The sequence below is a fragment of the Pelodiscus sinensis genome, chromosome 10 (genome assembly GCF_049634645.1).
Source record: "Pelodiscus sinensis isolate JC-2024 chromosome 10, ASM4963464v1, whole genome shotgun sequence".
Classification (NCBI taxonomy): Eukaryota; Metazoa; Chordata; order Testudines; family Trionychidae; genus Pelodiscus; species Pelodiscus sinensis.
Genome location: NC_134720.1, coordinates 12521553 through 12543667, shown reverse-complemented (window position 1 = coordinate 12543667; position 22115 = coordinate 12521553). Strand labels below are relative to the sequence as shown.

Below are 22115 nucleotides of genomic sequence, written 5' to 3'. Positions count from 1 at the left end.
CACTTGCAAATGAAGCCCGGGATTTGAATTTCCCGGGCTTCATTTGCATAAGCGGGGAGCTGCCATTTTTAAAACCCCGCTGGTTCGAACCCCATGCAGCGCGGCTACCTTGAGGTGTATCGGTAGTTCGGAATAGGAATCCTAGTCCGAACTACCTAGTTCGAGCCCCGTGTAGCCGCGCTGCACGGGGTTCGAACCAGCGGGGTTTTAAAAATGGCGGCTCCCCGCTTATGCAAATGAAGCCCGGGAAATTCAAATCCCGGGCTTCATTTGCAAGTGCGGTATGCCTATATTACCCTGCTAGTTTGAACTAGGAGGGTAGTGTAGACATACCCGTATTCCTACTTTGAAGTAGGGTAGGAGTAGTTCTTCCTTAACTCTGCTTCTCCATCCCTGGGGCAGCTACCTAGCTGTTCCCAGCTGTTCCCAGGGTGGGCAGGCAGGACTCAAGCCCCCCAACCCTGCACTCTGCTGACAAATGCAAAAATTCCATGTGGGAACCAGGCCCATCCTTGGGCAGCTGGGTGTTCTCTGCCAGCCACTGAATGAATGGGCAGGGATCCAAACCCTGAGTTCACTGGAGATCCCACTCTGCCTCCATAACTTCAGTGGGTCCCTTATGCTCCCTTCCTAATGCTGGAGCCAGCTCCATCTCTGGGCCAGTCTGTGTTGGCTGTGCAGCTGCTCCTAACGGGGGGGGGGGGGGGAGACTTGAACACACCACATTGCACTCCCCAGGCAAAATCCCTAGCCCCTATTCACTCCAGCCCACCTCCTCACATTCAGCAGATCCCTTATCACATGTTGGCCATCTGACTGCTACCAAGGTGAGCATGGGAGGAGGACTGAAGTCCCCAACCCTATGCTCCCCAGACAAATGCCACATTCTTCAGTCCACTCAAGAACCCACAGCACCTCCCTACCTTCAGTTGGATCCCTTGTTTGTAGTTGGCTGTCTGGTCACTCTGGGTATGTCTACACTACAACGTTAATTCGAACTAAGCTAATTCGAACTAACGGATCCAGACTAAAAAACTAGTTCAAATTAGCATTTTGCTAATTCGAACTAGCATGTCCACACAGAGTGGACCCTGAACCGGGGTTAAGGATGGCCGGAAGCAGTGCCGGCAGGGCATCAGAGGAGGACTTAGAGCGTGGAGATGCTGTCTCAGGCTAGCTGAGGGCTGTGCTTAAAGGGTCCCGACCCCGAACCCGGACAGACAGTTCTCAGGGGTTCCCCGCTTGAAAAGCAGTCCTGGCTTGGATTGCCCGGACTACCCACACTGGGCACATCACACCATTCAGCCATCAGCCCGGCTGCACATGCTACAGGCTGCCATCTGGGGAGAGGGGGCAATTGGGGGGCTGCAGGAGAGCTTCCACCCCCAGAAGCTCGCAGAGCCAGCCCAGTCCTCCCCATCAGGGGCTCGTGCCCCATTCCTCCCTCACCTCCTTCCACTTACTCTTCCCTAGCCCCTCTTCTTGATGTACAAAATAAAGATAATGTGTCTTCCAAAATGGAATCTGTCTTTATTGAACAAAACTGGGGGAGACTGGGAAAAGGAGGTGGGAGAGGGGAAGAGAGAGGCCGGGAGAGGGGAGGGCAACTAAAATGATCCGGGGTTTGGAACAGGTCCCATATGAAGAGAGGCTAAAGAGACTGGGACTTCTCAGCTTAGAAAAGAGGAGACGGAGGGGGGATAGGATAGAGGTCTCTAAAAGCAGGAGTTGGGTGGAGACGGTGCATACAGAAAAGTTCTTCATTAGTTCCCATAAAGAAGAACTAGAGGACACCAAAGGAAAGGAATGGGTAGCAGGATTCAAACTAGTAACAGAAAGTCGTTCTTCACAAAGCAAAGAGTCAACCTGTGGAACTCCTTGCTGCAGGAGGCTGTGAAGGCTAGAACTAGAACAGAGTTTTAAGGGAAGTGAGATCAAGTCTTGGAGGTTGGGTCCATGGAGTGGTATTAGCCAGGGGGTAGGAGTGGTGTCTCTGCCCAAGGTTTGTGGAAGGTTTGAGAGGGATGGCACGAGACAAATGTCTTGGTCACTGTCTTTGGTCCATCCCCTCCAGGGTCCCTAGGGCTGGCCGCTGTCGGCAGACAGGCTACTGGGCTAGATGGACCTTTGGTCTGTCCCAGGACGGCCATTGTAAGCTCAGGGCTCAGGGTCGGGGGTCTCAGTGGACCCCCTTGATTCTCTTGCACACCTGCTCCTGGGTGGCCAGGCTGGCAGCTCTCCTGCCCTAGACGGCCACTTTCCTGTGCCTAGTGTGGAGATCGTGGACGAGGTCCACGATGTCTGCACTAGCCCAGGAGGGTGCCCGCCTCTTGTGGTCCCGGGCAAGTTCCCGGGAGCCGCCAGCCTGGTCCCAGGAAGAGGGGGAGGGCTGGGGGGCATCAGGTGGCTGGCTCGATCCGTGCCAGGTGCAGGGTCTGCTGGCTGGGTGCTGGCAGGCTTGCACCTGGCACGGGCACCGTAGCCAGCCTTTGCCCCTTTAAGGGCTCCGGGGCTGGGAGGGGGGAAATAGAGTTTCCCTAGTGTTGGCCAGAGTGGCCACCAGGGAAACCTTGGGAGGGCTAGCCTCCCACTAGTTTGAATTAAGTGGCTACACACCCCTTAATTTGAACTAGCTAGTTTGAACTAGGCTTAATCCTGGTAAAATGAGGTTTTCCTAGTTCAAACTAAGCGCTCTGCTAGTTTGAATTAAGTTCAAACTAGTGGAGCACTAGTGTAGCGCCTATCAAAGTTAATTCAAACTAACATCTGTTAGTTTGAATTAACTTTGTAGTGTAGACATACCTGTAGAGAGTGAGGCAAGATTTGAACCCACCACCCTGGTCTCCAGAAGCTGATGCTCTAGCCCCAAGTTCACAGGAGATGCACTTTGGCCCTTTACCTTCAGGATGTCCCCTCCTACATTCCGAACTCTTTAGCCCAAGATCAGAGCCTTCACCCCAACTACCTACCCCACCTTGGTGAAAGTGAATGAGATTCAGGGAGGATGAGAGATGGAATGAGCAGGGTGAAGCCTTAGAGAAGGGGTGGAGCACCAACAGGCCTCAGAGAAAGGAAACTGGGCAAGGGTATTTTGTTTGAGGTAGATCTTACAGTACACTTAAATTGAGAAAGCGATCTCGTGGTTAAAAAGGTTGGAGACCACTGCTGTAGGGCTATGAAATTATAGTGTAGACATCCAAACTCAGACTGGAGCCTGGGCTTTAGGACTTTGTGAGATGGTAGGATCCCAGAACTTGGGCTATCACCTAAAAGTTTCAAAAATGAACTAGATAAACTCATGAAGGATAGGTCCATCAATGGCCATTAGCTAGGATGGGCAGGGATGGTGTCCCTAGCATCTGTCAGAGGCTGCAAATGGGCAAGAAGGGATGAATCACTTCATCTGTCAGAGGCTGCAAATGGGCAAGAAGGGATGAATCACTTGATAATTCTCTGTTCCATTCATTCCTTCTGGGGCACCTGGCATTGGCCACTCTCTGAAGACAGGATCTTGAGCTAGATGGACCTTTGGTCTGACTCAGTATGGCTGTTCTTATGTTAACATAAGCAAGAACATCTGCACCACAATTAAACAGCCTCACAGAAAAGTGCTGCGAGCCAGAGTCAGGAACCTAACTCCAGTGTAGATTGTTGCACCCAAACTGGCCTCCTGACACCATTAATTATGCTTTAGAAATTAGCCACAGAGTAATAAATCATCAGTCTCTCTCCCATAAGCTGATAGTTTCCTAACTTGAGCATAATGCCGTCTTGACTGCAGGCACCTAAATGACAATGTAACCCACCATGTTCTGAGGCTGAACTGATTTCAATAGCTGGACAAATTTCATGATATTCAGAGCTATGGCTCTTATCTAGCATTCCCTCAGCACAATGAAGAAGCATTGACACGAGACAAAAGGTCAATGGTGGCAAGGAAATAAATGTAAAACTTATCATATATATTGCTGTGAAGTAGAGCTCTCTCTCTTAGGTGTTTTATGCTAGAGCGTCTGCCAAATATAAGAGTTTGCAAACTTGTTTTGCAGATGAATTGTGAGTTATTGTAAGATCTAAAATTTATAATATGCAGGTGCACAATAAAAGCTGTTCATGTTCCCTTTCAAAAATATGGATGGTTTAATTACAGCTTTAATTAATTAAACTGCTTTATCATATTGACAGTCAAAGCACCTGAAAGCCTTGATTATTATGTACTATAACTGCAGCATGTCTATATGCTGTCACACTGTAGCTTCAATAAGTCCTGTTAAATTAGGTTCACAGTTCACACATGATGAAATAATGTTATAATCCATGTTTATTGTCACTAAATTGCAAAAAGGCCATTATCATTTGATTAATTAATATAGGTATGCCCTGCATATTTTGCAATTCTGCAGCTACAAAGATAACAAAGAAATACACCCTTACTACAAAATTTGCACAAGAACCTACAGAAAATTAAAATGTTTCTTGGATATACAAAAGCTAAAGTGACTTTCTATGAGCAAAAGTCATAGATACCTCCTAACCCAGTGGGCCAAATTTCTAACTTTGTCTGACTGCTACCACAATACAAACATATTCTATAAAAACTTCAGTGGTGTAAGTGGAAATCAAGAGACAGCATAACATAAATGCAAAACAAATAAGAAGAATGGACTGACTCTAATATTCACCTTCATTTTTAATTAAACCAAAATCTTTAAAAAACTCCTGAAGCCCCCAGAAAATTTCTACATGAAGACTTCAGAAAAAAGGGTAGCTTAATGTATTAGGTCCAGTTTGCTGCAGTGAGTACAGGTCCCAACATATAGAACTTGCTTGTACATATCTTTTATGTATGGGAATCTCACTGACTTCCATACATGTGTTTGGAGAGATTGCAGAAGCTGATTCATACCTTGCTTATACCTGATTTTACACTATATTTAATTTCCAAGAAAATTTTACCACTGACTTCAGTGGGACCTAAGCATGTTAAAGACTAGTCAAGTAGTCGATTAGTTGATCCTTCCCCCCCCCCCCCCACTTGCTACCTCTACAGATAGAGGCAGCAAAGGGGGGGGAAGGAGAAGAGGCATTACTTCAAAGGGCATTGGCGCTGCTCCTTCGAAACGGACCCCCGGGTTCTGGGGAAATGCTGTGCGGAAACTGTGGTCAGCTGGGGAGTCCCCAGCTGTCCCTGGGCTCCATGTAGCATTTCAAATTGGCAGCACAACATGGAACCCGGGATCAGCGGGGGATTCTGAATCCCCCCGCTGACCCAGGGCTCCATGAGGGCACTTCTGCTTTGAAATGCACAAGAGACCCCTCTGGGGACTCTTGTACATTTCAAAGGTAGCACGCCCACATGCAGCCTGGAATCAGCAGGACTTTCCACTGGCCCTGGGCTGCACACGGTGTTCTACCGCATTCCTCCTTTGAAATGTACAAGAGCCCCAGTAGGAGGAATGCGGAAGTGCCTATCGATTAGTCGAGTAGTTAATGGAAATTCCATCGACTACTTGACTAGTCAATTAACCGCAATTTAACATCTTGAGTGGGACCAAAGTTAAGTCAGCATTGATTGCTTTTGAAAATCCCACCATGTAATAAAATTACAATAATTTTTATATCACTGAAAAAACAAAAAAACAAAAAAAGGAGCAGGGGCAGCATTTCCTGTAAGCTGTATTCTTGGGCAGCCACCCAGGAGAGATTCAAATGCCGTCCAGCTGATGAGCAGAGCACCCACAGCCAGCAGCATGTGTTTCTATTGGTGGTGCACATTCACACATACCTCAATACACAACATAAAATGTATTCTGCACATGAATGGAAAAAATAGAAGGAACACTGGGTGGGGGTGTCTATTACAAAAGGCAGCAGACACACATCCATAGAAATATCTAGGGTTGCTATAATATTATAATGATATAATATCTGAAAACTTGACAAGCTAGTCAGAGCACCAGAACCTCTCCTGCTCCATCTCTTCACCCAGAGATCCCCACCACTGCCCATGAGGCCCAACTCCTTCACACAGGGCCCTCCCACTTTCCTGATCTTTCCCCATCTTTTCCCCCAAGTGCCAGCCCCCATTCATTTTCCTTCTCCCCTCTGCTCACTCCTTGTCCTCTCTCTCCTCCCTGCTCTTTACCTGCACCACCCCACCATCCCTGCTCACAGGAACCAAACTTTGGGTAATCAGTCAGTAGATCTGACCAAACATGGTCAGGTCCCCTTTTTCCCTAGGTTTTCTGGTCAGAAACCAGGCAACTGGCAACTCTAGAAATATCGCCTGATAACTGAAATTGAATGCAAGAAGGGTATTTCTGAATGCAGCTCAGTGCCTCCTTAAGGGTCATAGCAGGTTTACGAAGGAAATATAATAGAAATCAGTTGGCATAAAAATAATTTTTAGGCACATGCAGTGCAACTGGTCTTGCACAGCATAAAATTTAACCCATTTGTCAAGATTCGTTGTTAACTGGGATAGTACAATTACACCAATTACTTTAAAATGCCTTAATTTTGGATTTCAAAGAACATTTGCAGCACTTATCAGCACCATTGGCACATTTTTGTGCTAGCAAAGGCTGCTTTGAAGCAAGATGCTACATACAATAGCATTTATAGTGAGAAAGAAAAATGGTGAATAAACTGTGTCAGATAAGACATTAGAGGGTTAGAATGTAATAGACTTGGGGTGCTTTGGATTCTGCAGAAGCTGTTTGAGGCCTGAAATGATTTCTTCTTAGTCACAGGATTAGCATGTTTCATCTATCATTTCTCTCCTACTGGCTGTGTAGGACGCAAGTTAGGTGTTTTCTAATTTTCTGTCTGTAGGAGGCTTATTAAGGATGTATGCACAGTGCACTACAGGCCTGCATACCAATTTGGGAAGAAATAGTTATCTGCTTAAACTCTTTTGAGCCTCAAACAAAATGAATAATTAAAGTAATCAACTTTGAAAAAAAAGAGAGGTGCCAAATTGGCAGTCCTGAAACCTTATAATTAAACACAGACGCATAGAGGTCTGCCAGCTGCGGGGGGGGGGGGGGGGGGGGGAAGAGTGGGGAAGAAGGGCAACTGCCCTGAGGCCTGTCACTTCAAAAAGTCCGAGGCTCCTTGTCACTGCTACCACAGCAGAAGTGGTGTCTAGAGCTCTGGGGCCTTTTAATCACCACTCAAGCCCTGGGCAGCATAGTCTGAGCAGCACTGAGGGCTAGCTGCTCCAACCCTGCCCCTTCCACCCAAGGCCCAACCCCTTTTGGGAGCATGAAGCTGTTTCATCTCTCCCAGGGGCCCATCAATTCTTTTGGTCCTCCTGCATGCTTGGGTAAACACACACACACACACACACACACACACACACACACACACACACACACACACACAGTCAATTTTTATGTCGCACTGGGATAGAGGATAGTTCTATCCCCTAGAACTGAGTGAGTGAGGGGGGGTTTGATAGCAGCCTTCAACTTCCTGAAGGGAGGTTCCAAAGAGGATGGAGAGAGGCTGTTCACAGTAGTGACAGATGGCAGAACGAGGAGCAATGGTCTCAAGTTGCAGCGGGGGAGGTCTAGATTGGATATTAGGAAAAACTATTTCACTAGGAGGGTGGTGAAGCACTGAAATGGGTTACCTAGGGAGGTGGTGGAATCTCCATCCCTAGAGGTTTTTAAATTGATTTTTTTCGGATTGGTCCTGCTTTGAGCAGAGCGCTGGACTTGATGACCTCCTGCGGTCTCTTCCAACCCTATGATTCTATGATTTTCCTTTCTGAGTCTGTTGATAAAGATGCCTTATATGATTTTCATGATTTGGACACTTGTTCTCTAGGAAGGAGTCCCAATCTGTTTCCTAATTTCAAATAAGCTAAATAACCATCATCTAGCAACAAGTTTCAGTTATTTCTGACAAAACTAATTCAAATGATCACCTTGGAGATAAAAATCTATATATCCAATTCTAATCTCTTCAGTTTTGCCCTGTAATAATGCAACATACATAGTTGCATATCTTGGAAAGTCAGCTAAAGCACTATCACACACATGTGGAGAGTTGCTTACTTTCCAAAATCAATAGAAATGCAGTGTATCAAAGGATGGGGTGCATAATATCAACTGTAAGAGCCTATTCTCCATAGGAAATAAATCAGTTACATGCAAATTGAGGCCTACTTAATACCATGTGCAAATGTGTAAAGGCAGAAAGCTAGAACATATTCTATTCTGATTTATTTGAATAATCTATTTTCTTACTATGAACAATTACTGTTTTCTGTATGATAAAACTAAACTTGAGATGGTTTTAATAAAGTTTGTGTTTTAGACTAATTTTGGATTATTCAGAGCAGATTATTTTGTCTTGGAAAAGAAACAATTTGCTGCATCTTTATCCTTTTTGCCCACTTAGAATGACTCCTATCATGTTCCTACAATGCAGCCATTTTTGTGGGGACTGAAAAAAGATTTTGTCAGTGAGCAACAGGACCTGGTTCAATATGAGAAAAATAGAAAGAGACAGAAAATAATTAGACTTTGAATTAAAAATTCTTGTATCCCTGTCTGAAAGGTCATTTAAAGCAGTAATCTTATTTTGTTGATTTAGAGGAAATGTCTTAGCTTTGATTAAGTCTCGCATATTAGTATGAAAAATTTAATATCTGTGGTGCATAGAGCTTGAAATATATTGAGCATTGACCTATTTAATGCTGTGTCTTTCACTATTACCAACATACTTTAAAACTATGGCTCATTATGCAAATTGTTATTTGGCCACAATCCTATATGGGTCAGGGGAAGTCAGGCAGGAGCACTAGTCTGAACTAGATTGAACTAGCAAGGGGGCTCTTCCCTCATTAGCCACAAAGGATGGGGATCCCTACCTCTTCATATAGCAGAGAAGGGGGAGCGGTAACTTTGGTTCCCCTCGACACTCACTGCCCCAACCACAGGGGAGGTACTATGTGATTGAGAAGAGCATTTAACTCCATGCATATCTACATGGCCAACTGAAATTATGGAGATGGAATTGATATTAGCAGTTCTGGCAAACAATTTTTGCCAGCCTTTCTTTAGATTAACTGAGTCTTTTTCACCATGCTCTCACCACTATATGTAAGGCTATATCAAGATTTCTGAGGAGGTCTATAAAGATGATCTTCTGGGGATGTATCTGAAGCTTAGATAAATTACTTAACATAAGAAGAAGGATGAGTGTGTGAATAAAAGAGAGATTTAGCCCTCGCAGCCCCAGTCTCTTGCTTTCTACATTCCTTCACCATCAACACCTAACACCTGCAATAGCCACTTACAACACATTTTCTGACAGGTTAATTAATCTGAACTGCAGAGAGAGGATTTGTTATGAAAATAATGTTGAAAGGAGTATTGGTTAAACATTTGTGAAACGTATACCTTGACATAAATGTAGGTACTTGTATGGTAGAGAAGGCCCCATAATGTCCTCCTCAGCTATGTCAGAAATGTTCAATATAATTTATTTCCCTTAGGACTTCCAATGTTGATTTCATCCTCAGATAGTTTCCTGTGCTCGTTTCTGAGACAATCTAAGCAATATAAGTGTCTGCAGACTCTTGGGCTTTAGAGTCTCTTGGTGTTCTCTCTCATGTGCTGTATCCACATTTGATAGAAATCTATTCACCTACTGAGTTCAAGGGATGTAGCTACATTTTGGGCACTTCAATGACTGGGTAGTAGAACTGACTTCTATGTCCCTAAAGCCCGACTGTGGGGATGTAATCCAGCCACTAACATAGGCTGCACTGACAGAATTTGTAACTTGCTTGAACATGAATCATTCTGACAACCTATAATGGCAGTAGTTCAGCTAATGGAAATATATTCAATGACACAGCCATAAGGAAGCAGAAATTCTAAGACTTTTCAACAACTATGAGAAAAGAAGTGATTTATAAAGCTACATCAAATGCCTTCTAAGTGGCATTTTAAACCTGTGGTGTCCAACCAGTTCTGAAGCAGTAATCACTATGGTGGCTATAACTATAGTGAACTAGCCACACTCAACCAGCCAAATAGACACATGTGGCTAGCGGGCAGTGTGTTGGACACCATGGCTGTGTCTACATTGGCACCTTTTTCTGGAAAAGGGATGCTAATGAGACACTTCAGAATTGCAAATTCCGCGGGGGATTTAAATATCACCCGCGGCATTTGCATGAACATGGCTGCCGCTTTTTTCCGGCTCGGGGTTTTGCTTGAAAGTAGGAATAAGGGATCTTCCGGAAAAGGCCTTATTTTCCGCAAGATCCCGTCTAGACTGGCGCTTTTCTCCGGCAAAACCCCGAGCCGGAAAAAAGCGGCAGCCATGTTCATGCAAATGCCACGGGGGGTATTTAAATCCCCCGCGGCATTTGCAATTCCGACTGGTCTCATTAGCATCCCTTTTCCGGAAAAGGGTGCCAATGTAGACACAGCCCATGGTTTTAAACTTTTATACAGGAAATTTATAAAAACCAAAATTAAACAGGGTATGATTTTTCATATTGAAATGAAGGAACCACTTATGTTTCATAATAAGCTATAGTTGTGATAAGATACAGAAGCTGCTACCTGCTGGGCATCAATCACTCAGTTGTTTAGGAAATGTTTCAGCTATGATTATAGTGTGCACATAAACACCGATTTTTTAAAAGTTATCTGCACCTTATCTTCTGGGCTATTCCTAATGGGTTCACTTTAAATGGAACTGACAGTGTAATCAATTTCGGAGATAATTAAAGTGAGGATTAGAAATAATCAGTAGTAGTCTGTGTTCATTTTTAATGTTCCTTTCAAATAACAAGGGCCTCTTCAGTTTCAAGTCCTATAGTCTTGACTGTTAGTGTTTTGGCACATCCACTGCTAAGAAGTTAAAAGTGCTTGGCAGTCACAGACAGAAGGTTATGACACTTTAAGGTCAGTGGAAGGGTAAAAAGTGAAAGTTCATCTCTCTATGCAAAACATTAGCTTTGTGAGTCTTTCATTAACTTTAATGGAAGGCATAGGCTAAATATATTCCATACAGAAAAGAATCCCATCAATCTAAGAATAGATTGAGCAGCTTAATCTGCCTATGGCTAATGTTGCAGATGCTACTGTGCAGAGGCTTCAAAAGCTCTCTGTGTATTATAACTGTGGAGGCTACATCATATTCCAAAAAAAGGAAACACTACAACAAGAGCAATAGTGTAAAATCTTTTCAGTGCTCTGCCTTGACACGAGACTGGAGTTTGGGACTGAGTATTATTGGCTTCTTGCTATAGTTACATGGTTTCCCCCCGCCCCCTACATAAAAATGTGCAGGTCATTGTCTCTATGGGTCAGTGTCTGATACTATAGCATAATATGGAGGCCAAATTTTAAGTATAAAAATGGTTCTCTCTTCAGAATCAGGCATAGAGTTTTCCACCGAGCACTAAAAAGGGAAAGAAATAATATGCTAATTACTGGTTTGGATTCCCTTCCAATGGTATCTGCTCCTGCAGAGATTCCTTCACCTCAGTGAAACTCTTCAGCTTTCTCCAAAAACACAACTCAGATAATGACAATATGAATCTCAAACTGTCCATAAGGATTTATTCAATGGTCTCTAGGTGAAATCCTTCAGCAGCTGCAAGTTATACATCAAAGTACTGTAGCTAAAGAGCTGGACTGATGTTTAAAATTCAGTTAAAGATGTGAGACCAAACTGTCTGCTTGTGTAAACTATAACTGTTCCATTGACTTTTGGCTTACAGCCTCAGGCTCTCATTCACCCTCTTTTGGACAATGGATAGCAGTTGTATTTACAGGCAGCCCCCAGGTTACATGGATCCGACTTACATCGGATCCCTACTTACAAACGGGGTGAGGCAACCCCACACTAGCTGCTTCCCCCCAGCAGACCAGGGAGACGCGAAGCTAGCGCCCCCCTCCCAGCAGACCAGGGAGACGTGGAGCGGCTTTTCTCAGCAGACACCTTAGCTTGAGAATAAAGGACTGAGGGAAGTGAGGTGTGGGAGAATAAAACTGAGCTCTGGAGAAATGTTTGGCTAGAGTTTCCCTTATAATATGTACCAGTTCCGACTTACATACAAATTCAACTTAAGAACAAACCTACAGTCCCTATCTTGTACGTAACCCGGGGGCTGCCTGTATCCAGTTTTACACAGGAACCATGATTTACACAGGAACCACATATAGTTTTGAAAGAATACTTTATCAGACCCTAAAATCTAAATATAAAGGTGTACCAAAGCAGCTGAAAGGTGAGCAGCACTCTGAACTAGGCAGAGATAGGAAATGTTAGCATGAACCTGGAGAATATATGCTCCTGCTAATCATCCTACGTGGTTATATCAAGCAAAAATATGGCCTGATATAAACAAATCCAGAGTCCAGTTAAAGATGTACATTACTATTGAATATAAGAGGGAAAATGTAATTGGAAAGCTGTTGCCATTTCTCTATTTCTAATTCTGTCTAATTTTTAGCCCCCTATCTGGAAAAGTGTGGAAATGACCAAACGCGTGTGAAGCAAAAAAAAAAAATCACTGCAGTACAGCTGAAAAAGTTCTGACAGACTATTAAATGACTCCTTATCCATGGAGGATTCTAAGTCATTCTCTTCAGACGACCAAACAAACAAATGGAACACATAAGCTATGACTAAGCATTCAAGATTGTGGAGATGTTCATAAAAATATCTGTTGCTGTAGCAATTCAATTTCATGGTTTGATTTATAAATATTTATGTAACACTCATCACATAGTATAAAATTAAATCATTGTACAAGACCTTTAAGGTTGACCATTAATTAGTGTAAATTCATCCTTAGAGACATGTTAATGCTTCTTCATTTCAAGTAGACCAGAACTAACCCTCACCAAGACACCAGAAGTGAAAAACGAATGCTATGTCCATTAAACAGGTTCCTGTTACATATATTTGACAATGAGAACTCAGGGCAACCTTCTAAATCCATTTTAGCAGAAAAGTAAGGGATCAAACAATTAGCATAATGTTATACATACAGTGTGAATTTTACATTTTGTGTTCAAAAGTTCAAACGCTTGATTTAAGCAAATACTAGTCAGGGAAAGTACGTCTTTGCATCATCCTTATCTTGACTAGAATTAATAATTTTCTGGAAAGCAAATTTAAATTTCTGAATATTTTCTCCACAAAGTGTTCTTCATAATCAAGCAAAATTAAATATAAGAGAAACTGAATGCATAAGTCAACACAGACCGTCAATACTGTCTCCATATCAGCAAAGTGCTTATAGGTAAGATCTAAATCTGTTATCTTGTGCTGCTAAAACAGGCTTCTGGGGGTGAATGGAGGACTTTTTTGGAAATTACATTTACCACATTGGTCTCCCCCTCGCTCCCGGAGGTTGTCAGGAATAGGAATCAACACAAGACATCTGGATCTACAATCATAAAACTCCTCCAACCTCTGCGGGGTTCTTTCTTTAGAGGGCAATGGAAAGCCATACCACATAGCTGCAGGTTATATACAGATAATAAAAGGAGCCAAAATACCTGATCCAACTTCCAGTGGAACTCTGCCGGGCGAAATGTATCAGCCTGGTCAAAGTCTTTACGCAACAGAAACACCAGACGACAGTTGTGCACATAAAGAGCATAGTGATGTCGATTCATTTCTAAAAATATATAACAATAAATAGGCTTAAAACCGTGAAGGGTCATAATTACTTTGTCTAACTCAATTTGCCTCAATTAAAAATTCTGCCTGTATTAATAATATACACTTCAAACAAACAAATAATATTCCAGTTTAATTTCAGATTCATACCTCATTTTGGGTCTACTGAAAATTGAAGGGGCTTAGCACCTTCCTGGATTAGGTCCTATCCATTCAGTTTATGGATTAATTAGGTCAGCATAGTTTTCCAATTAATATTTAATCTAACTAATTTCAATTAAAACTTAGCATTAATTTCCCAATTCTAAATAATGGAAAATTGAAACGAATTTTCCCCATGTTGTCAAGTGCTTTTAACAAAATCGTCAGATGAGGATTGCATAAGTATTACAGAAACTTACACTGAACTCATGACCATCCAACTAAGGCATGTGTAAAAGTTTCAGACACAAAATTCAGGATTTATGGCTTCCTTTCAAAATATATTAACTGAAGGGAAGGAAAACTCCTCCTATGCCTCCTATGTGATCTCTGTCAAAAAATGTGAATATAAACAGACTTACCTGTCTTGTCAGAGTTGCAGAGAATGGTTTCTTTTTCAGCTCTCAGTCCTGGACTAGGTCCATGTTTCATCCACATAGTGATAGTGAATTGATCAGTTAAATTTTTTGGTACTATTCCATCAGGAATTTTAGCTCCTTGTTTTCCATCAAATTTAAAAATCAGGTCATTGTTGTCTATTAGAAGTCCTGCTGTCCAGTTAGTTGTTTCACTAGGAGTGGGTAATAAGTCAATGGCACCCGAGGATGCTCCTGCAGATGACATATAATGATGAGATAGTAATGAGGAAAGCTATTCTTTTTATAAGCTGGATTCTGACACCCTCACTCCTGTTCAGCAGCATCATATCCACTAATGTTCCTAGTGACTCCAGAATCAGAAAACCTTTGTATGGTTCAGGCCTGTAACGCAACCCACAATGCACAGAAATGTGTATTAGAAAATGGTTTAGAGGTTTTGGTTTTGATGTTGTGTTTTATTAAATTGGTGGTATTATATCCCCCAGATATGTCAGCCACACTGAGTACAACTGTATAGGCACTGTAGTGAGCGGAATGATTTAGAAAGTTCTCATTATTATCTTAAACAGTTTAACATTATCTTATGTTTCACATCTGGTATTTCAGATACAATACTACCAAGGCAAGAAGAAAGTATTCTGTGTCCCAAAAGAAAGCTCAAAATCAACCCTTCCTGCTGGCCTTTGTATATAGCTCAGGGTAACGTGTTGTGATACAAGGTTTTATAGGCATGTGTTTGAGAGGACTGCATTAATTTCCTCCATGGACACATCACAGACAAAGTTGATAGATGTTAGTCGTGCTATCTTTATAAAATAGCACTGTAAAGATTCATAGCACTGTAAAATTTGCTTGTACTCCCATGGTAAAACCCTCAGGCCCCATCTACACCTAAAGTAAATAAGATAAATGTGGTGCCTGTTGTGATGTAATTAAGTGGAGCTGGCCCCCACAGTAGCTGCAACTAAGCTGATGGAAGAATTTTCCCACTGACATAGCTCCCAAGGTAGATGTAATGTACCAACATAAAACGGCCTTTCATTGCTGTATTAAGTGGCAGAGCTGCAGTGCTGCATGCTTAGCACTTGGAACAGAAACATACTCTCTGTATCCTATAATATATCCTTGATAGCTGTTACCATGAGTATCCCAATGCCTGCAGAGGGAGTGAAGAAATGCTTATGACTGAGGTCAATCAGTTGCCTTCTAAAAAGTGAATGATTAATGAAGTGGCTACACACTACCCAGTATTTCTTTGAGAGGCAATCTGAAAAAGAAAAATGGAAAATGCTACAGTGCAGTGGACATTAAGATGCTAGCAAAATGATTTAGAGGTATGTGGTTGTGGAAACATGATGTGGTTATCCCAGAAGAATGTGAACATTCCTGAATGCCTTTGTCAAGAAAAAGCGTCAAGGAAAAAAATCACCAAATGAATCAAAACGACTGAAATTGACGAGATGCCACCCCTAAAGGAGAAACACTCTCATCTCTAGAGTTGCATTCTGCATTTAGCTCTATGTGGGACCGTTTGCTAGCCAATTTTCTATTTATCTTATTACCACACTGCAATAATCAACATGGAGCTTTTGGATGGCATTTGTCACACTTAACAACTCTGAATTTCTTGGATATTTTCCCCACCCTTACGTTATTTCTAACAGACTTTCTTATTTAAAAAAAAAATCTCATTTCAAAGTCATTTTCAAGTGACAGCATCATCAAAGCTAAAAATATATATTTGGAAGCTGTGCACAAGGACAAACTGTGTTTGTTTTATAAGCACTAACTGTGGATAGCACACCAGGTTGCATTGCCCAATACACAGATGTTATCTATTGGAAAACATCAAACTCTGTCTATCCAGATGGCACAATCTATAATAAACTTTGCAAATTTGTTTTTTTATTACTCAAGACACTTAAAAATATTTTACTTGCACATAGCACAAGTAACACTATCTTTTTCTAAAGGAATCAATCTTTGTTTTATGGATTCTTTTTAAACTTAAAAAAGGGCTTAGAAGTAATTTGTAAGAACTATGTACTAAAGAAAACTATATGTTTAAACTAAAAGAGATTTGTACTAAATAACTTATGGGATTAAAGAAAACGTTTCTTCCTCTTTATTAATCCTGCACCATGGTCAGAGGTAGCAATAAACATTTAGTAGGATAATCATGATAAGATCTAATTTTTTAGTTAAAGTGAAACCGTGAAAAAGTTCCCAAATGAAAAAATAAGCTTCCTAAATACCTTAGTAAAGCTCTAGTTCAGCAAAGCACTTAAGCAGGAGCCTAACTTAATGTATCTGAAAGCATTGAGGCATCTCCAATGCTTAAAGTACCTTGCTGAATCAGGCCCCAAACTGACGGGTTCCAGTCAATCCCCCCATACTTGTTTGCAGATTTATTCCAAAAACAATGTTTGATTTGCATGTTCAGTATGAGTATGTCTAGACTGCATCCCTCTGTCGGCAGAGGGATGCAGATTAGGCAAGTCGACATTGCAAATGAAGTGGGGATTTAAATATCCCATGCCTAATTTGCATAAAAATGGCCGCCATTTTTGACAACTCAGCACTTTGTCGGAAAAAAGTGGCAGTTTAGAGGGGGATTTGTCATGAAAGGAAGACTTTTTCGAAAGATCCTGTAAACCTCCTTGCAGGAGTCATAAAGGCATATGTCAAAAAAGGCTTTCTTTTTCGACATATCCCCCTCTAGACTGCTGCTTTTTGCCAACAAAGTGCTGAGTCGTCAAAAACGGTGGCCATTTTTATGCAAATTAGACACGGGATATTTAAATCCCCGCTTCATTTGCAATGCCGACCTGCCTAATCTGCATCCCTCTGCCGACAGAGGGATGTAGTCTAGACATACCCTAAGTGGCATCTCATGGAGCTTTACTGAGTTTTGACAGTTTACACAGGACTGCATTCAGTCCTGCTACGTGATTGTTGAATCAATTACTGAGATGTTTCCTTCTTTAGTACAAGATATTTAATTCTCAACAATTACTTAGGAATCACCTGAATTTAATGTAATCCTAGAGAATATAAAAAATGAGTGGTAAGATGACTTTATATGTGAATTCAGATGTAATTGTCATTTGAAGCTCTCTCCTTTTGCAATTAATTTTTTATTCTGTATTGGAGAAAACAATCTCTAAAGTAATAAAATTTTTACCATTTGAAAGGGAATCTTGTCTGTGCTTATGCAACCGTCAGGGGTACTGAGTCAAATAACGAGCTCAAAGTCAACATGCAGGCAAGAATACATGTTCAGAAGAGGCATAGATGTAATCCTGTGCCATTGCTTTTGTGAGCGCTAGCAACTGCTCTCTGCTACAGCAACACAGTGCTCACCATAACTGCAGAGTATGTGGTGCAATAATGAAAGAGGTGTGGCTGCCCCAAAATAGCAACAAGTATGTTATCTACTGCAGGAGCCAGCAGCTTCCACAGCAACAGTGGCAGACACCTCCTCACTGAAGGGCCCCAACATTCTGCTCAGAGTATCAGACTTGTCTCACAAAGAGCCCACACTTCATTGCTGCCCAGGCTCTGGCAAGATTTACTGTCAACCTTTTAAAAACTTTTTGCTATTTTTCTGGACGGAAGGAGGGATATTTTAGATGTAGGTGGTTTCACACTCAGCAAACAACACAGTATGTCACTCCTCCCTTTACTAATGCTGACTCAAAGGCCTAATTCCACCCTCTGATGTACACAGGTCTTATAGACTTGGGTGCTACACAAGAGCCACAGCATTTTAAGACCTGAAAGGATCATCTAGTCTGACTTCCTGCAAGTCATAGGCCACCAACAGCATCAGCACACTAAGCCCAACAACTGCAATTAAACCACAATATTACAGCCCACAGGAAATTAGACTGCCATGCACCACAGGCAGAGAATGGGAGGGCCCAGAGTGCGTCAGTGCCTAAGGTCAGTTGCAATGGCAGGGAAATGATTGAGTGAGAAACATCCAGATAACCCAAGTAGGTGACCCACACTCACGTATAGCATGGAATGGTGGAAACAACAACAAAAAAAAAAACCCTCCCCAAGGCTACTGCCAGCCTGACCCAGGGGAAAACTCCTTCCTGACTCCACACATAGCGATCAGTTACACCCCTGAGCACATGCACAAAAATCAGCCACACACTTGAGACAGAGAACACTTGGTGCCCACTCTAACCAATGTCCTGTCTCTAGCTGGAGCCACCCTGTATGCTTCAGAGGGTGGAGGTTAAAACAATCACAAACACAATACATGTGGGGAATTTGTGTGGCAGTGAGGAGTCCCTTTCTGAAACATTAAAGCATGAGCTTTTAGCAACATAGGAAATAAACCAGAAATGAGCATCATTGCTGTTGAGCCTTGGTTCTCACCATTACAATTAACCCCATCATACTCAAATTTGTCCAACTCTTCCTTAAAACTAATTAAGTTGTTTGCCACCAGGACTTCTGGGAGGGGGATTGTTCTAGCACCTCACCGTATGGTAGTTAGACACCTTCTTCTTATCTCTAGCCTGAATTTGTACACATCCAACTTCTATCAATTTCTTCTTGTGCTAATATTGATGTTTAGCATATAAGCATGTCCACATGCTTGGAGCACTAACTGGGACTGGAGAGACATGGGTACAACTTTTTGCTCTACCACAGACTTCCTGGATGGTCTTACATAAATCACTTAATTCTTCTGTGCTTCTGTCAAATGGTGATATTAGCATTTCCGTATTATTTTATACAACTACATTTGGGAGGAAGGAAACAGTGGGATGATCATGGTCAATCCCTTTTTGTCCAACATTAACTGAATTGCTTAATCTAAATGTTATTTTAGTGGAGAATAAAAATTGGAAGGGAGTCTTTACTTTTGCAGAAGACAATAGATGATTTTTGTTCAAATTCCCTATATTTTAAAATGGATCAAGAGGCTGAGCTGAGGATTTGTTTTTTTAAAGCTCCTGTCATGCTAGTCTTTTCTAGAAATTACATTCCACACCTTGATTTTCAAAGTGGGAGTGAATCACTGGCATGCTGAATGGCAGGTATAAATGAACAGAAACATAAACGACTGCAGTTGAATGTCTTGTCCTTCTTCAGCAGTGGAATTCACTAGATGTCCACCAGATAAGGTAAGCAGTGAACACATGATTTGTCAATTGGAGCCTTAATTACAAAGGTTTGAGGGAGAGCGGTGCTTTATATGGCACAAGTGATTATTTCTCTGTAATCACTCAACTCTGCACTCACCCTGCAATCACACGATGCTTCACTGACATCAAGATAAGCAGGTTGTTCCTTTCAAAGAATTTATTTCTCAAACTATTGCAAGTAGCCAGGTCAATTGTGAGAGAAAATGGTTTTCTAAACAAAATTAAGCTGGTTTCATATGATCTCCCCTGAAGTAGAGACTGGTAGTAAATACTAAATATAGGCATCTGAACTATTTCAGATGCAATTTTGCTGCAATACTCCTTTTCTTTTATAACTCTTTCAATCAAACTCCTGTCATCAGTGTCTGTCTGGGTATGTCTACACTACAAAGTTAATTCGAACTAACGGATGTTAGTTCGAATTAACTTTGATAGGCGCTACACTAGTGCTCCGCTAGTTCGAACTTAATTCAAACTAGCGGAGCGCTTAGTTCGAACAAGGTAAACCTCATTCTACGAGGACTAAGCCTAGTTCGAACTTACTAGTTCGAATTAAGGGGTGTGTAGCCCCTTAATTCGAACTAGTGGGAGGCTAGCCCTCCCCAGGTTTCCCTGGTGGCCACTCTGGCCAACACCAGGGAAACTCTATTGCCCCCCTCCCGGCCCCGGACCCCTTAAAGGGGCACGGGCTGGTTACGGTGCCCGTGCAAGGTGCAAGCCAACCAGCATCCAGCTAGCAGACCCTGCACCTGGCACGGCTCGAGCCAGCCACCCAATGCCCCCCAGCCGTCCCCCTCTTCCCGGGACCAGGCTTGCGGCTCCTGGTAACTTGCCCGGGACAGCAAGAGGCGGGCACCCGCCTGGTCTAGTGTGGACATCGTGGACCTCGTCCACGATCTCCACATTAGGCACAGGAAAGTGACCATCTAGGGCAGGAGAGCTGCCAGCCTGGCCACCCAGGAGCAGGTGTGCATGAAAATCAAGGTGGTCTACTGAGACCCCCGACCCTGATCCCTGAGCTTACAATGGCCGTCCTGGGTCAGACCAAAGGTCCATCTAGCCCAGTAGCCTGTCTGCTGACAGCGGCCAACCCTAGGGACCCTGGAGGGGATGGACCGAAGACAGTGACCAAGCCATTTGTCTCGTGCCATCCCTCTCCAGCCTTCCACAAACTTTGGGCAGGGACACCTCTCCTACCCCCTGGCTAATACCACTCCATGGACCCAACCTCCATGACTTGATCTCACTTCCCTTTAAACTCTGTTCTAGTTCTAGCCTTCACAGCCTCCTGCAGCAAGGAGTTCCACAGGTTGACTCTTTGCTTTGTAAAGAACAACTTTCTGTTACTAGTTTGAAGCCTGCTACCCATTCCTTTACTTTGGTGTCCTCTAGTCCTTCTATTATGGGAACTAATGAAGAACTTTTCTTTATGCACACTCTCCAACCCGCTCATGCTGTTATAGACCTCTATCCTATCCCCCCTCAGTCTCCTCTTTTCTAAACAGAAAAGTCCCAGTCTCTTTAGCCTCTCTTCATATGGGACCTGTTCCAAACCTCTGATCATTTTAGTTGCCCTCCCCTCTCCCAGCCTCTCTCTTCCCCTCTCCCACCTCCTTTTCCCAGTCTCCCTGAGTTTTGTTCAATAAAGAGAGATTCTATTTTTGACCACACATTTTCTTTATTTTGTACATCAGGAAGGGGGGCTAGGGAAGGGTAAGAGGAGGCAATTGGGGGGCTGCAGGAGAGTTTCCATCCCAAGGAGCCCGCAGAGCCACCCCAGTCCTTCTCATCGGGGGCTCGTACCCCATTCCTCCCTCACCTCCTTCCACTTACCGCTTCCCTAGCCCCCCTTCCTGATGTACAAAATAAAGGACACGTTTGGTCAAAAATAGAAACTCTTTATTGAACAAAACTCGGGGAAAATGGGAAAAGGAGGTGGGAGAGGGGAAGAGAGAGGATGGGAGAGGGGAGAGGGAAACCTGGGAGGAGGGAGCTGGAAGGGGGAAGCCAGGAGAACAAGGAGGAGGGGAAGTATCAAACTATGGTACGCCATATCTTCAGTACTGTGTACAGATGTGATCTCCTCACCACAGAAAAGATATTTTGGCCTTGGAAAGGGTTTTGAAAAGGGCAACTAAAATGATCAGGGGTTTGGAACAGGTCCCATATAAAGAGAGGCTAAAGAGACTGGGACTTTTCAGCTTAGAAAAGAGGAGACTGAGGGGGGATGTGATAGAGGTCTCTAAAAGCATGAGTGGTGTGGAGAGGGTGCATAAAGAAAAGTGCTTCATTAGTTCCTACTATAGAAGGACTAGAGGACACCAAATGAAATGAATGGGTCGTAGGCTTCAATCTAATAACTGACAGTTCTTCACAAAGCAAATAGTCAACCTGTGGAACTCCTTGAGACTGGAGGCTGTGAAGGCTAGAACTAGAACAGAGTTTAAAGAGAAGTTAGATAAAGTCATGGAGGTTGGGTCCATGGAGTGGTATTAGCCATGGGGTAGAAATGGTGTCCCTGGCCTCTGTTTGTGGAAGGCTGCAGATGGATGGCACGAGGCAAATGGCTTGGTCATTGTCTTCGGTCCATCCCCTCCAGAGTCCCTAGGGCTGGCCGCTGTCGGCAGACAGGCTACTGGGTTAGATGGACCTTTGTTCTGACCCAGTACGGCCATTCTTATGTTCTTATGTTCTAAGC

General features: G+C 42.9%; 1 protein-coding gene across 1 annotated transcript in view; it reads right to left on the bottom strand.

Annotated features, from left to right (window-relative positions):
* Positions 1 to 22115, bottom strand: part of CLSTN2 (calsyntenin 2) — an 810104-nt gene that overhangs the window by 116603 nt on the left and 671386 nt on the right. The window contains exons 7-8 of the mRNA XM_075937529.1: positions 14232 to 14480; positions 13545 to 13666 (exon numbers count right to left, since the gene is read on the bottom strand). Coding sequence (XP_075793644.1) covers positions 13545 to 13666; positions 14232 to 14480 — 371 coding nt within the window. The remainder of the gene's footprint in view (positions 1 to 13544; positions 13667 to 14231; positions 14481 to 22115) is intronic.